The 13,848-nt window shown below is 49.9% G+C and overlaps 1 protein-coding gene across 2 annotated transcripts in view; it reads left to right on the top strand.

Annotated features, from left to right (window-relative positions):
- The window catches only part of LGR6 (leucine rich repeat containing G protein-coupled receptor 6), a 1,163,733-nt gene that overhangs the window by 1,115,236 nt on the left and 34,649 nt on the right, over window positions 1-13,848 (top strand). Inside the window, exon 16 of one of the 2 annotated variants that reach the window (XR_014978909.1) lies at window positions 6,170-6,321. Coding sequence is in view for 1 of the 2 variants with exons in the window: in XM_085645134.1 (XP_085501260.1) it covers window positions 6,170-6,273 (104 nt within the window). In the remaining variant the exon portion in view is untranslated. The remainder of the gene's footprint in view (window positions 1-6,169; window positions 6,322-13,848) is intronic. The other variant, XM_085645134.1, reaches the window with a different exon arrangement.

Here is a 13,848-nt window from a genome sequence, read left to right as displayed (position 1 = left end):
AGATGGAGAATAAATGGGAGGTGAATCCCTCCAACCGTGATGATGGGCAGAGGAGTGAAAATGAACCTCGCTAAGCCTGAGTATTGACAGGACAAAGAGACTAGATCTCTCATACCCTGCTAGCCTATATCCTGTCTATATCCCTCATCCCATAGATGGTATGGACCATTACATAACAATGGGGTAACCAATTAGGTCGTAGGACCTGAGTGCAAAGTGATACAAACAACAATTGGTTTTAATGGATAATCCAAAGCTACAGCAATTAAAATGGTCTAGTCTGAACCTATGACCGTAGTCATACACTCCTAATCCAAAATAAGAGGGGAATGTACCATTCCTAAATAAAGGGAAGAGTCTACTGACATTACAACACACAAAACTACAACTAATTGGAAAAAAATCAGAACTCTATTGAAATTAAATCATATACATTTATATGCATTTGAACATATGGTGGTTGCTCCACTACGTAGAGTACAAGTGCTTGGAAAAAGTGCTCATGCAAAGGTGTAAAGAAAGAATGGAAAAAAATACAACATAAATTCAACAACTTTACAACAACAAATAGTAATGTTGGCCCTGTCTGACACCCTTTCTTCAGAACAAATAAAATTCCAACCATAGTATATGGGTACAGTATGTGAATCAAGGCTGTCCCTTGGTGGACCATTTAGCTAGTCCAGGTTAATTGCCCTATCTTTGGATTATCCATTAGGACCTATTGTTGTTTGTATAGAATATGTTAGGGAAGCAGAAGTTGAGGCACCACTCCTAGTACATTGTGATTCTGGGCAGATATATCCTCACAGTTCTTCAGGGGGAGGACCTTCTATAGCACAGCTGACAATGTGGTGTTCGGCCATATTGATCCAGTGACACATTTATTCCTCTTGTGAGGGAGTGCCTTCCTTGTAATGATAGTGCTCCTATATTTATTTGGGAGTTCATTAGCATGTGACTCGCTGCCTCGCTGTAGCAGTAATCTTCGACAGCTGTTGCCCACTCCGGGCGACTTCTGTGACTGGTGAGTTGAGGACTGGTGAGTGACGGAATCAGTGTGAGGGGCCCTCCCCCTGTCCCATTGCCTGGACTAGTGAGGTGCCCCCCACCTGGGGTAGACCAGAGATAGCAAAACACACAAGATGATGGACGGAATGTTGCACATTGGCAAAACATTCATCCCCAGTCACAGATCTGGGTTTAATCCATCGTAATGTTGCTCACCATGCCACCCCAGTTCAGACATGGCCATATGCAAATCAGTCTTGACCCTGTGCCTCATGGGAACAGTCCAGCCCGAACTGCCAAGCCATGTCTTCCCTGGACCGGAATCAAGAATCCTAGGACCGGTTTCGGGGTTTCACCCCTCTACAGCCAGAATAGCTTGACTCCAGTTGCGTAGTGAGCACGGGACCCACGTCTGGGCATACCCTTCCCACATAGGGCGAACAGCAAAACACACAAGATGATGGACGGAATCAAGCATCCTAGGACCGGTTTCGGGGTTTCACCCCTCTTCAGCCAGGATAGCTTGACTCCAGTGGCGCAGTGAGCACGGGACCCACGTCCATCATCTTGTGTGTTTTGCTGTTCGCCCTATGTGGGAAGGGTATGCCCAGACGTGGGTCCCGTGCTCACTACGCCACTGGAGTCAAGCTATCCTGGCTGAAGAGGGGTGAAACCCCGAAACCGGTCCTAGGATGCTTGATTCCGGTCCAGGGAGGACTTGGCTTGGCAGTTCGGGCTGGACTGTTCCCATGAGGCACAGAGACTGATTTGCATATGGCCATGTCTGAACTGGGGTGGCGTGGTGAGCAAAATAACGATGGATTAAATCCAGATCTGTGACTGGGGGTGAATGTTTTGCCAATGTGCAACATTCCGTCCATCATCTTGTGTGTTTTGTAGACCAGAGATAGCCTGTTTTGAACCTAGGGTCCTGGTGCCGACGCCGAGGGTGGATCGTACACTCCTCCATCCCCTCCCATGCACTACATCACAGCTTGCTTTGTGGAGACCTGGGGGACCGGTTGGGACTGGAGTCAGTGCCCCCTATGCCTTGTGGTTTATTTTTTCCCTTCACCTGGTGATATCACGGAGGACCCTGTATGAGGAAGGGCCATCGAACTGGGTCAGAACCCCCCAAAAAGGGGAGGAAATACGGAGAGAGGGCCTCATGAGACTTGTCTAGTTGGTTTGAGGTAAGGATCCTTGGACACTGAGGAAGTGAGCCTTAGAGGTGCGATCCTCTGGTGGGTCCCTGGAATCCATAGCCTGAGTGCCTTTTGAATGCTGAAGGAAGTGAGAGCTGCAGAGGAGACATGATTTATTGAGGTGGGTGATCCTGCTGGTGTGCCCCATCTCAGTTTGGAGCTGCGTGGGGCTCAACAGACGAAAATGGACCAGTTTACTGCCAGTGGGCTGGGGCCGGTCCACCAGGAGATGCTGAAGGTGGCTTACAGGCACCCCAAGGGCCCACCGGAGCACAGATGTTGGTGTCTATTGAAGCTTCTAGTGTAAATGTCCAGGCTACAATTGACTTTGTTTCCCTTGATGTGAACCTACTCAGGGATGACCTCCATAATGTGGCTGAAAGATCTACGGCAACAGAAAAACAAGATGTTCAAATGCAGGAGGAACTGTCGTCCCTTAGGGCCACGGTGGCGGCTCTCACAAGGCAGACACAACAATTGGAAATGTGTGCTGAGGATGCGGAAGGTCGGTTAAGGAGATGCAATTTAAACTTTCTGGGATTCCCCGAGAAGGTTGAGGGCACTATACCTGAACTATTTCTGGAGAGGTGACTCAGCAAAAAAGATCCTGGAGGATGCTCTGTCACAGGTCTTTGTGGTGGAAAGGGTGCATCGATCGCTGACACCGCTCCCTCGGCCAGGGTGCCTACCTCAGACTGTAATTGCAAAGCACCTTAACCATACAAACAGGTATGCAATCCTGCATGCGATTCGACATCAGGGGGACCCGGTGTTCGGCAATCATACAATTCGCATCTTTCCAAATTGCACTCAAAATGTTCAGCAGCAGAGGCAGACGTTGGGGGGGGGGGGGTCAAACAGAAACTGAAATCGATGGGCCTCACCTATATGTTGCTTTAGTGCTCCATGATGGTCGTTCACATTTCTTCACCAGCCCATAGCTTGTGTGGGATTCGCTGAACGTGAGCGGAAAGGGTCACCCCCTGGTTGGGGTCCAGGACTCCTGCAGCTTGGTCACAGAGAAGACACCACAACAGGACGCCGAGATATCTGAGGATCAGACACAAACCACGATTGACAGCCGACATCCAGCAAGATGGCATAATGGACATGGAGAGTCAGAGGCAGGAGAGGGAGGAAGCCAGAACTCTTGTGGAGGCTGTCACTTCGGCTACATCGGCGGACAGTGCCTCTGAGGTGGTGGAGGAAACACCAGACCCTTAGAACCAGTAGCCCCTTCTCCTTATCAGTGGTGGCTTGTTTGCTGACTTCTATATTTTGGACCTACCTGGCCTGGAGGGGTTGTGTCTGGATATGACTCTGGGCCTTATGGACCTGTAGTAGGCTTGGGTGGTGAGATGTGTGGGACACGATGGGACTGGCTGTGACTCTTTCCTGGTAACTGTGTTTGCCTTGATATGGGGATTCCTGACTTTCTGGCAGGGCTGAGGGCAGGCCGAGGAGGGGTGAGAAATGGTGGGCTGGGTCCACCTTTAGTAGCCTCCCTCTCACTCTTTTCTTCCTCTACTTATTACCTTATGACTGCTCTTTACTATTTGTTTACTCTCTGTGTGTGGGGGGGTCATTTGCTATCTTTGCTTCACGGACGTTGGAGCACTAGTTAGGTTTCTGGGTGTTAGTAGGTGGGCAACAGACCTCTCGTGCATCACACATGAGTAGTTGTCAAGTTGATGTGTTTTTGCACTCAGTGGGGGGGGGTGGAAGGGAGAGAGTATTGGGGTTTTCATGGGGTGTTTAGTTGTTTTTGAATTGTTCGTTGGAGATGGAGAAATGCATGGATGCACTATGTTGGTAACCCGGGCGGTATATAGGCTGAACATCACCACATTTGCACCTTATGGCACTTGATGGACTTCCTGTACTCAGTAATGTCCTGGAACCTAAATGAACCAGGTAATAAGGTGAAATGGGGCCTGGTTGTGAGTTATATCAAACATCAGTAACCTGTCCTACTCCAAGAGCCACATTTAATGGGGTCACAATGCCACTTTACGGGTTGGGGGCCATACACCACACTGGCACATTTGGGAGGTTCACTTCAGAATCCAGGGATGTCACCAGATTGAATAAAAACATACCCCTTTACTGGGTGGACAAGGGCAGTAGATGTGGGAGTGCAGGGACTAGCGAGGTTGGCTTAGGTGCTACCATCTATACTCCCTGGGAGATGCACCAGATCCCTGACTATGATCCTGATTCTTGATGTGCACTGTGATGTCGTCCCAGTTCCTAATGTGTTTTATTCGTCTTGACACTTCCTCATGTGCTTGTCTTGTGTGAACAGTTGCACGTACCTTTTCACCTCCTCTGTTTTAATTTATTTTGGTTACAGGCTGTCGCCCTGAATTGTTTTTTAATGTTATACAAAAGTTTAATACATATATTAAAAAAAATATATATATATATATATATTCACTTAAAAAAACCATAGGTTTCACACATGTTATAGTTAGCTGGACATTTCCCTCGTAAAAAAACAATGAAATTCCCCCGTTATAGTTAGTGCATGCAACTATAACTCATGCGACCGCAATCCTCTGCTGATGACGTCAGATATTACATCACTGATTACATATGTGTCTTTCTGAAAAATAAATATTTGTAATATATGTATAGCTAAAGATTAATGGAAGAAGACATGGGTAAATAGGTGTCTAAATACAGTGATGTAATATCTGACGTCATCAGCAGAGGATTGCGGTCGCGTGAGTTATAGTTGCCTGCACTAACTATAACGGGGGAATTTCAATGGTTTTTCACGAGTGAAATGTCCAGCTAACTATAACATGTGTGAAACCTATGTTTTTTTAAGTGAATTTGCAAGGTTTTTTAAATGCTAATTCCTAACTATAACGTGTGTGAAACCTATGGTTTTTTCAGTGAATTTGTACGGTTTTTTAAATGCTAAGTTATGTATTTTTTTTTTAAGGTTTTTCACCGTGTGCGTACCGTACGCGCACGGTGAGCTTCGCGCACCGTGCGCGGGCTGTGGGCGCACGGTGCGCTTCGCGCACCGCGCGCCCACGTTACGCAGTTCGCGGAATTTTTCCCTTTCTACCGTACGCGCACGCTACGCGTACTCCGCGATTTTTGGCAAAAAAATTAAAGGAAATTTTGGCCCTTGGGGGTCCTTCTGGGACCCCCTGACAAAGGCTAGGGGGTCAGGAACTGTCCACCCTGCCCCCTTTTCACGTTCTCCACCTTTGTTTTTCACCCCCTCAGACTGCCAGAGACAAAATGGCGGCCGACACTTCCTGGTTTCGACCGATTCGAATGTTTACTAAGATCTGACAACCAATCCGAATTGCGCTCGCGCACGGCAGCGTGCGCGTACGGTGAGTTTTACCGTACGTGCACGGTGCGCGCTTATAGATATATATATGCTTTTAAATGCTATTTTCTCAGGAAATACTAAACAGATTTACACCAGACCTGCAAAAGGCACATCCCTGACCTGAGGACTACCTCTCTGCCAAATTTCAAGTAATTCTGTTCAGCCGTTCGGGCTGTAGCTTGGACTAAAGGTCCTATGGAAAAATGCATGGGGAAAACGCGTTTTGGGACCCCCCCTTTTTCTCAGCCCCCGCTTGACGAATCCCCCCGAGACTTTCAGGGAAGGAGCGGAGCGGAGCGCCCCACCTATTTTGAAAATTTCGCGAGGATTCGTCAATCGGCGCCAAAGTTATTCCAAATAGAATGTTGCGGATTTCCTATGGAAACACGATCCTAACTATAACTATCTACTGGCGACCGCCAGTAGATAATATATATATTTTAGCAGTCGTTAATGCACATTTTTGACCTTCTTTCTTCTAAAAAGGCGCGGGTGCTCTAGTTTGCTCGACTTTGTAAAGTTTTTCTAGAGTTCTTTCATAGTTTGCTCGTCAGTAGAATGGCCTTGTACCTTATTAAATGCCTCTTTCTTTTCCCAGAATCCTCGAGGTGCCTTATGCCTACCAGTGCTGTGCCTACGGAGCATGCAGTAGCTTTTCCAAACAAATGGGGCAGTGGGAAGCGGACGACTTTGGAGCAGAGGGTGAGGATGTGTACAAGTGAGCTGTCAGTTTATACCCAGGCCATGCAGGTGAGCAAGCAAGGTACCCGTAAAGGCAGGGTTTCAAGTGGGCCGGGTCCCGCCGTAGATCAGCACCGGCATTTCTTAGAAGCAGGTGCTGAAACGGGTCCCTATCGCACTTTCCATTTTTACCTTTAGGGTGGGGAAACAAAAATTTTAACTCTGCAATAGTACCATTCTTCACTGCTTTTAATGTAGCTTCAAAGAGACTAATTTTTCAGTTTTATGTAGGCCAAACATGAGCACCAGTAACATAACACAAGACCCTATTCATGTTTTGAATCGCAGGATGTTGAGCCAAGGCTCCAACCAGCTTTCTCAGCTCGAAGGTCAGCACGGAAACATTTTCAATATTATATACAACAAAGTAATAATTGTTTCTGATTTATCTTATGCAATTTACAACCATTGACAAAGCCAATAGTTCTGGCTTGTTGTAAATGTAATGTTACTTGTGTTAAATAGAGGAGAGGATGTGGTCTGTCGGCTAGACTGACAACTTTGGTGCTGGAACCCAAGTTTCGAGCCTCGGGGTCGCGCCCACATCCTGTGATTCTGGGCAAATCACTTAATCCCCCCGTGCCTGAATGTGTCCTTGTGTAACGTAACCGGTGTAAAGCACTCCAATATTTATTTGTCGAGTTTGCGCTATATAAATCTGCCTTAAAAAAAAAAATAGCTGGATAAATGTACAGAAACAGCTAAATATCAGTGGGGCAGCAAACTATGCGATGAACAGATTTTTAGCGTAAGTGTTTTAGGCCATGCCCTTAATTACATCGGCCACGCCCCTGTGAGAGACAACCCCCCCTGTTTTTTAATCCCACTTAAAGCCCTGTGTAACAGACCACTGGGCTGTGAAGAAAGAGTGAGACAAGTGGAGGATAAGGATTGGCCCTTTGTAATCCAAAATGACTGATGTATGATGGGGAGCTTCTGAGATTGAAAGTGAAGTACTTTTCGTAGCATTGCTGCCATGTTCAGAGCCATCCAACCCCTGCACTAGACCAAGCAGACAGGCCACTTAAAATGATCAGAGGCTCGGAACTTTACCAAGGTGTCATTGTGGATGGGCCTATTGAGGCACACAAAAAGCACCCCAGGACTCCTAGAAGTTTCAGAGAGTGCAGAACTTTACCTAGGGAGTAATTTCATTGTGGATGTATCTATTGTGGCCAACAGCAGCAAGCATATAGGAACAAGGTGCTGAATATATTGTGATGGAAATAGCTCTTAGGTATTGTTGTGATGACCACTGACACAGGTCATTTCACATACACTTGGAAGAATCAATAAAGGGAGGCTACACAGAATAAGGGTGATAGATGGCTTTGATTAAATAATTGTATGTGTGTTGTATTGGCAGCAGATCTTTTCCATCTATGCACCCCGGATCTGGAACAACATCTACACATGCATTAGGACTGCCCAAAAACTGCTCCAATTTAGGAAATAGTTGAAGACTCACCTCTTTCAAGAAAGGTACATTATAATGCATTAACAGTTCACAAACCAGCTAAATAATGAAGAATAAAGGGACATATAAAGTATTTCCTGTCCGTGTCATCCTTCCAGCAGGGCACGCATGATTAACCACTACAGTGATGGTTTTGAGTGGACTGAGGTGTAGATGATAAGGGATGAGCCAGGCTTCTGGAGATTCAGCTGGGAGGGTCGAATAGGCATCCGGATTAAGTGATAGGTGGAAAAATAGTTGAAACGCAATCCGTATCCTTTCCTTCTGGGGTCCAGGATTACTTGAACCCCTTATGTTTAGGGCAAAGTCACAGAGAAATATAGGCACGTCAAGACGTAGATGATGGCGAGGATGTTCTTCTAGGTTACCATTTGGAAGTTGAGATGAGTAATTGGCATGGATATTTTTGTAAGCAGCCCCTGATAACACAAAAATATTATTTTAAAAATGTACATAAATTGTATTCTACTGCCATCTAGCGGTTAGATTCAGCTGCTGTTAAATCGGGTTATGAAAAATAACCTTATGGTATTGAATGGATGGTCTTTAACTGGATTATTGGGGATTTAGACTAGAGTATCTGAAAATACTTTGAGGTTTATTCACGTGAGCACTTTTGAGTACGTAAAGTAGTACTACAGTATTCACAAATTCTAGTCCCAAATCTCCAGGCGGTCTCTTTATACGCTCGTATTATTATATCTTATGTGCGGAGTTCTCTGCTATGACTGCAGGGTCTCTGTTTTAGTAGTAAATATGGGAAGGGCAAAATAGAATGGGAGAAAAATGGGGAATAACTACTACTAGTAAATGGGTGGAATTAAGGGAAAAACAATAAGGTGATTATAAATGGCCATGTAAGCAATAAAACCCACCCACCAAAGACTGAGGTGTACATGCATCAAAAATCGGTAAAGCGATTCCTTATTAGCGACAAATAAGTAATCGTTTTCCAGGATGCATGTACAGAATCTGTAATATTTAGCGATTCGGTAAAAATCGCTAAATAATTCCGAATCTACGATAGCGAGTCCTTAAAATAGATATTAGCTATTACCGAATTCGGTATTAGCTATTTCGGAAAAAGCGAATTCGGAAATAGCGAATTCGCAAAAAACAGGTCGCTCCTGAAGCAGGCTGAAGACATCACACCCAGGAAGTCATCCAGCCCATGCTTCATTCAGTGCCCTGAGGAGCTCAGAGGAGGAGGCAGAGGACTGAAGCTGACCTGAGAGACTTCACCCTTACAACCCAGCTACACTACACCTACCCAGGATGGACAACAATGCTGCAAAGACAACCAACACGCCCAGGAAGAGGAAGATAAAGTTCTCTGATAGAGAACTGGAAGTCCTGATCGAGGGGGTGAGCAGCAAGCATGACAAACATTTTGGGAAGTTGTCCCTGAAGGTGCCAGAAGCTGAGAAGCGCAAGATATGGCTGTGCATCAAGGAGAAGGTAAATGCTGTGGGAGTCACGCACCGCAGCATTGACGAGCTGAAGAAGAGGTGGTACAACGTCAGGAAACGCGCAAAGGAGCGCATAGCAGAAAGGGTGAAGGAAGCAGCTGGCACAGGAGGGGGGCCATCCAAAGTACCCACCAACACAGCCCTGGAGGACCACGTTGAGGGGACTATTGAGCCTGAGGCAGTCGTGGGAGTCACCCAAATGGACACCTCCAGCGCAGCAACCACACAACAAGGTAAGATGCATGCCTGCGCTAATACGCTGCGTATTGTATACCCATGCACATCCCCCCAGGCTAATCACAGTGTGCAGGAAGAAGTTCATTATTATTATGAAATCTGTTTATTGGCATTTCATAGGTATAGTCACAGTACCCATTACATTGGAACAGCCTGACGGCTAATAATTGAAACAGGACCAATGACACATCAATGGACATGGGCCTAGTGGTAAACAGGATCAGGTGCTACACGCACCCCTTAGGGAAAATGAACATTACGGGCCTCCCAACCAACCCCACCAACTCAATAACTCCCTCTGTTCTCACCTCACTGGGGAGCTGCCCTTAAAGTAGCCACTCGTGATGCACCCATACTTCGCCAATGCATTGTAATAAACAGTTCCCTTAAACAATAAGAAGAGAGGGCAAAACAACAAGTGCCTCTACCAAACAACAGCAGCAGCTACAGCGTACTCTGGTACATTGACGTTATCCACCCCCACCTGTGCCCCCCCCCCTACAAGCCCATATCCCCTCGTACGGACAGCGTGATTGAACATGTCTCGCCTCACTCCGGTACCACACCTAGTCATCTAGGGCCCCTTGAGACTACTGTCACGGCCGACTCCCTGTCCGATCTTCATCTCCCCCCTCCCCAGTAGGTGGATCCCCAGCGTGTGTCCCACTGGAACCCAAGGTGTCCCCGTCTAGTTGTGTCAGGTTCTGCAAGAGTGTATTCCATTGGGCCGCTATGGGCGTCCGCCTGAGGCCCATCGTTTCTTCTCTTAATAGGGCCACCCCCTCCACTCCCGCCCACACCAGCATCGATTTCCGCCAGGCTCGTACTCGGGGGGGGGGTCCTCCGCCTTCCAATGTTTGGTGAGCAACCTCTTTGCCACCACCAGGCCCATGTCGAAAAATCGTGAGGCAACCTTCGTAGGAGGGGTGCGGCGAAACAGGTGTAGCAGGCAGACCGACCACTCCAGCGGCGCAAGCCGACCCGTGCAGGTACTCAATTCCTCGTGCACCGCCCGCCAGTACGCGCACAACTCAGGGCAGTTCCACAACATGTGGACCAGCCCAGCATCCAGCAACCGGCAGCACGGACAGCTCGCGTCCATGCGATGAAAATACCGATTGATAGAGTCGGGTGTAAGATACGCCCTGTGCAGAATAAAATATTGAATTTGCGGATTCGCATGTCCCTGGGAATCCGCGTGGGGCCTAGTAGCGCCCTACTCCATTCCTTGTCAGACAACGGACGGGCCAGGTCCGCCTCCCATTTACCGCGCAGTGGAGACAAGTCGGTCGCCGTATGCGTGCGCAAGGAAGCGGCAAACCAGCGTATCAGAGGCTGCCCCCGCCCCATGACATGCAGATATTGCATCGTAAGGTGCTGCGCTGGCTCCTCTTTAAGATCTCCCCACCTACTCGCCAGCGTCGCGATAAGCGACCGGTGACACAGAAATTGGCCTGCCGGCAACCCCGTCTCTTCCGCCAACGAGGTGAATGGGATAAGAGCACCATCCTGATAGAGGTCCCCCAGCGTGTGGATATCCGCCGCGTACCAGTCCACAAGCTCGGTCCGACACAGAACCCTCCGCCCACTAGGAGAGCCTTCTATCGGCATGGCAGGGGCGTAAGGGATACAGTTCCTGGTTAGGTAGAGAGCACGACGATAGCATTTATAGGCCACTTCTACAAGGAGGGGCCGCGGTTGAGGCGCCCTGGCCGTCGAATGGAACGATGCAATGATGTCAGCTAAGGATATAGGGGGTTCCGCGGAGGCCGTGTCATCCCGCTCCCTGTCCGCCAGCCATCGGGCCACCCATTGTAATTGCGCTGCCAAATAATAATGTGCGAAGCACGGCATCGCAAGACCCCCCTGACCCGTGGGGAGGTATAACTTGGGCAGTGCCACCCTGTGGCGCGCATTGCCCAACACAAAGTCCCGGAGCGAGCGTTCTAAGGGAGCAAAGAAGGATGCCGGGATATAGTACGGCAAGTTAGCAAAATAACATAAGAGCCGAGGCAGAGCCACCATTTTAACTAACGCAATGCGCCCCGTGACCGCGAGGGGAAGGGTACTCCAAAACCACATCTGGGAACGGACCGCTGCTACAGCCTTACCCAAATTGCCTGCAACCAGATCATCCGGTTGCCTGTATATTTGGATGCCCAAGTAACGGAAGGTGTCAGGTTGCCATTTAACTGGCACCCCCCCCCCCCTAGGCGGAACTGCGGGTCCGGGGTGTCCGCCCGGAACGCATAAAGGCACGACTTAGCCGTGTTTACCCGTAGTCCGGAGAGCGCAGCGAAATCAGTCAGGACACGCTCCAGGTCTCCAGGGATGGCCGCCACATCCTCAATGAAGACCAGGAGGTCGTCCGCATAAAGGGAGACCTGATGAGACGCGTCACCCATGAGAATGCCGTTCGCCAATACCCTCCGCAGGGTAGCAGCTAGAGGCTCTATTGCGAACGCTAAGAGGAGGGGCGAGAGGGGACACCCCTGTCTGGTACCACGACCCACCGGGATGGCGTCTGAAATATAGGGACCGGTCTTCACCCGCACCACCGGATCTTTATAGAGGAGCGCCGCCATTTGGAGGAACCCGAGGCCCAGCTCGTAATGCGACAGTGCTGCCACCAAATAGCTCCATTCAAGGCAATCGAAGGCCTTTTCGAGGTCCAGCAGCAGGCAGCCTGCCCTTGGCCAGCGTTGCGCCCCCTCCGTGGCCACCCGGAAAAATCGTCTCAGGTTAAGAGAGGTGCTGCGCTTGGGCACAAACCCGTTTTGGTCCTTGTGCACCAACAGCGGCACCGTCGGGGTCAGCCGCTCCGCCAAGATCTTGGCTAGTATTTTGTAATCACTGTTGAGAAGGGCGAGGGGGCGATAAGACCCCAAACTGGTGGGATCACGTCCCGGCTTAAGCAAGGAGATCAGGAAGGCCTCTCTCATAGAGGCCGGCAGGGTAGCCTCCTCAAGGGCCGCAAGATAGAGCGCGTGCAGTCTGGGCACTAGGGACTCCCGGTAGGCCTTATAATACTCCGCGGGAAGCCCATCTGGCCATGGCACCTTACCGGAGGCCAGCGAAGCGACCGCCTCCCCTATCTCTTCCAGCGTGAGGGGGCCTCCAGCGTCTCCTGGTGGGCATCCGGGACCGTAGGTAGGCAGGCAGCCTCCAGGAACTGATCCAGCTCCTGCGCCGGCCTGCGCCCCGTCGAGGCGTAGAGGGCCGCATAATGCGCCGTCAGTGTTCGGTGGATCTCTCGCTGCGTGTGTACTAGCGTCCCGTCTGGCCCACGAATAGATTCTATGGGAGTGTGGGCCGTCTCGTGTCTAATCAGCCAGGCCAATAACCGTCCCGCCCTATCGGAGGTAGCATGGACCCGAGCCGAGTGAGCAGCGTAATTGTGGCATCGAAGACGCTCCATCAGCTCAGCGTGACTCATCCGAAGCCGCACTAGTCGGACCGAGTCCCGCCCTCCTCCTTCACCATGGCGCTCACACAACAGTAGGCGCGACTCCAGGGAAGCGAGCGACAACGTGAGTTGTTTACGGATATTTCCCGTCGCCCCCAGGCAGTGTCCCCGCATAGTGGACTTGTGCGCGTCCCATTCTGTCAGCGCGTTACCTGCCGTGCCCTCGTTGAGGTCAAAGAACTGCTCAATCGCCGTTACTAAAGAGGCACGAAACTCCGCGTCTTCGAGAGCGGCCGGCTGTAGTCGCCACGTCGGGACGGGGGGCCTACCCGGGTCCCAGGAGAGTCGTAGCCGAAGCGGGTTATGATCCGAGTGAGTCCGGCCCAGGTATTCTGCCTGAGTTATCAAAGGAGTCAGCGAGGGAGAGCTCACCACCCTGTCCAGGCGGACGTGAAGGTCATGCACCGCCGAATAATATGAATAGAGACGGTCACTGGGGTGTAGGGAACGCCATATATCATGTAATGCCCAGCGTGCCAACCAGTCCGTGAGACTCCTCGCATTCGAGACGGCCTGTGTGTTACGGAGCGGTGGGTATGACCTGTCAAGGTGCGTGTCAAGCACTGCATTAAAGTCCCCGCCCAATAACCATGGGAGACCCACATATGGCGTTAACGCCACCGAAAGCTGGGTCAAGAACGTAGGTTGGTCGACGTTCGTGGCATAGATTGAGCCCAGGAGTATGGGTTGCCCGTTGAGTTTCCCCTGAACCAACGTGTATCGCCCAGCGGGATCAACCACCGAGCCAGTGCATGTGAAAGGTGTACCCGCACGCACCCAAATCAGCGTGCCACGGGCATGCGCGGAGTATGTGGTGCCGAAAAGCCGCCCCCTCCAGGGCACGTAGCCTATCTAGTTCCGGTTGGGTCAGATGGGTTTCTTGGAGA

This window comes from Triturus cristatus, chromosome 1_1 (genome assembly GCF_964204655.1).
Source record: "Triturus cristatus chromosome 1_1, aTriCri1.1, whole genome shotgun sequence".
NCBI lineage: Eukaryota > Metazoa > Chordata > Amphibia > Caudata > Salamandridae > Triturus > Triturus cristatus.
The sequence above is the reverse complement of the archived record's forward strand: the minus strand, read 5'-3'. Positions and strand labels throughout refer to the sequence as shown.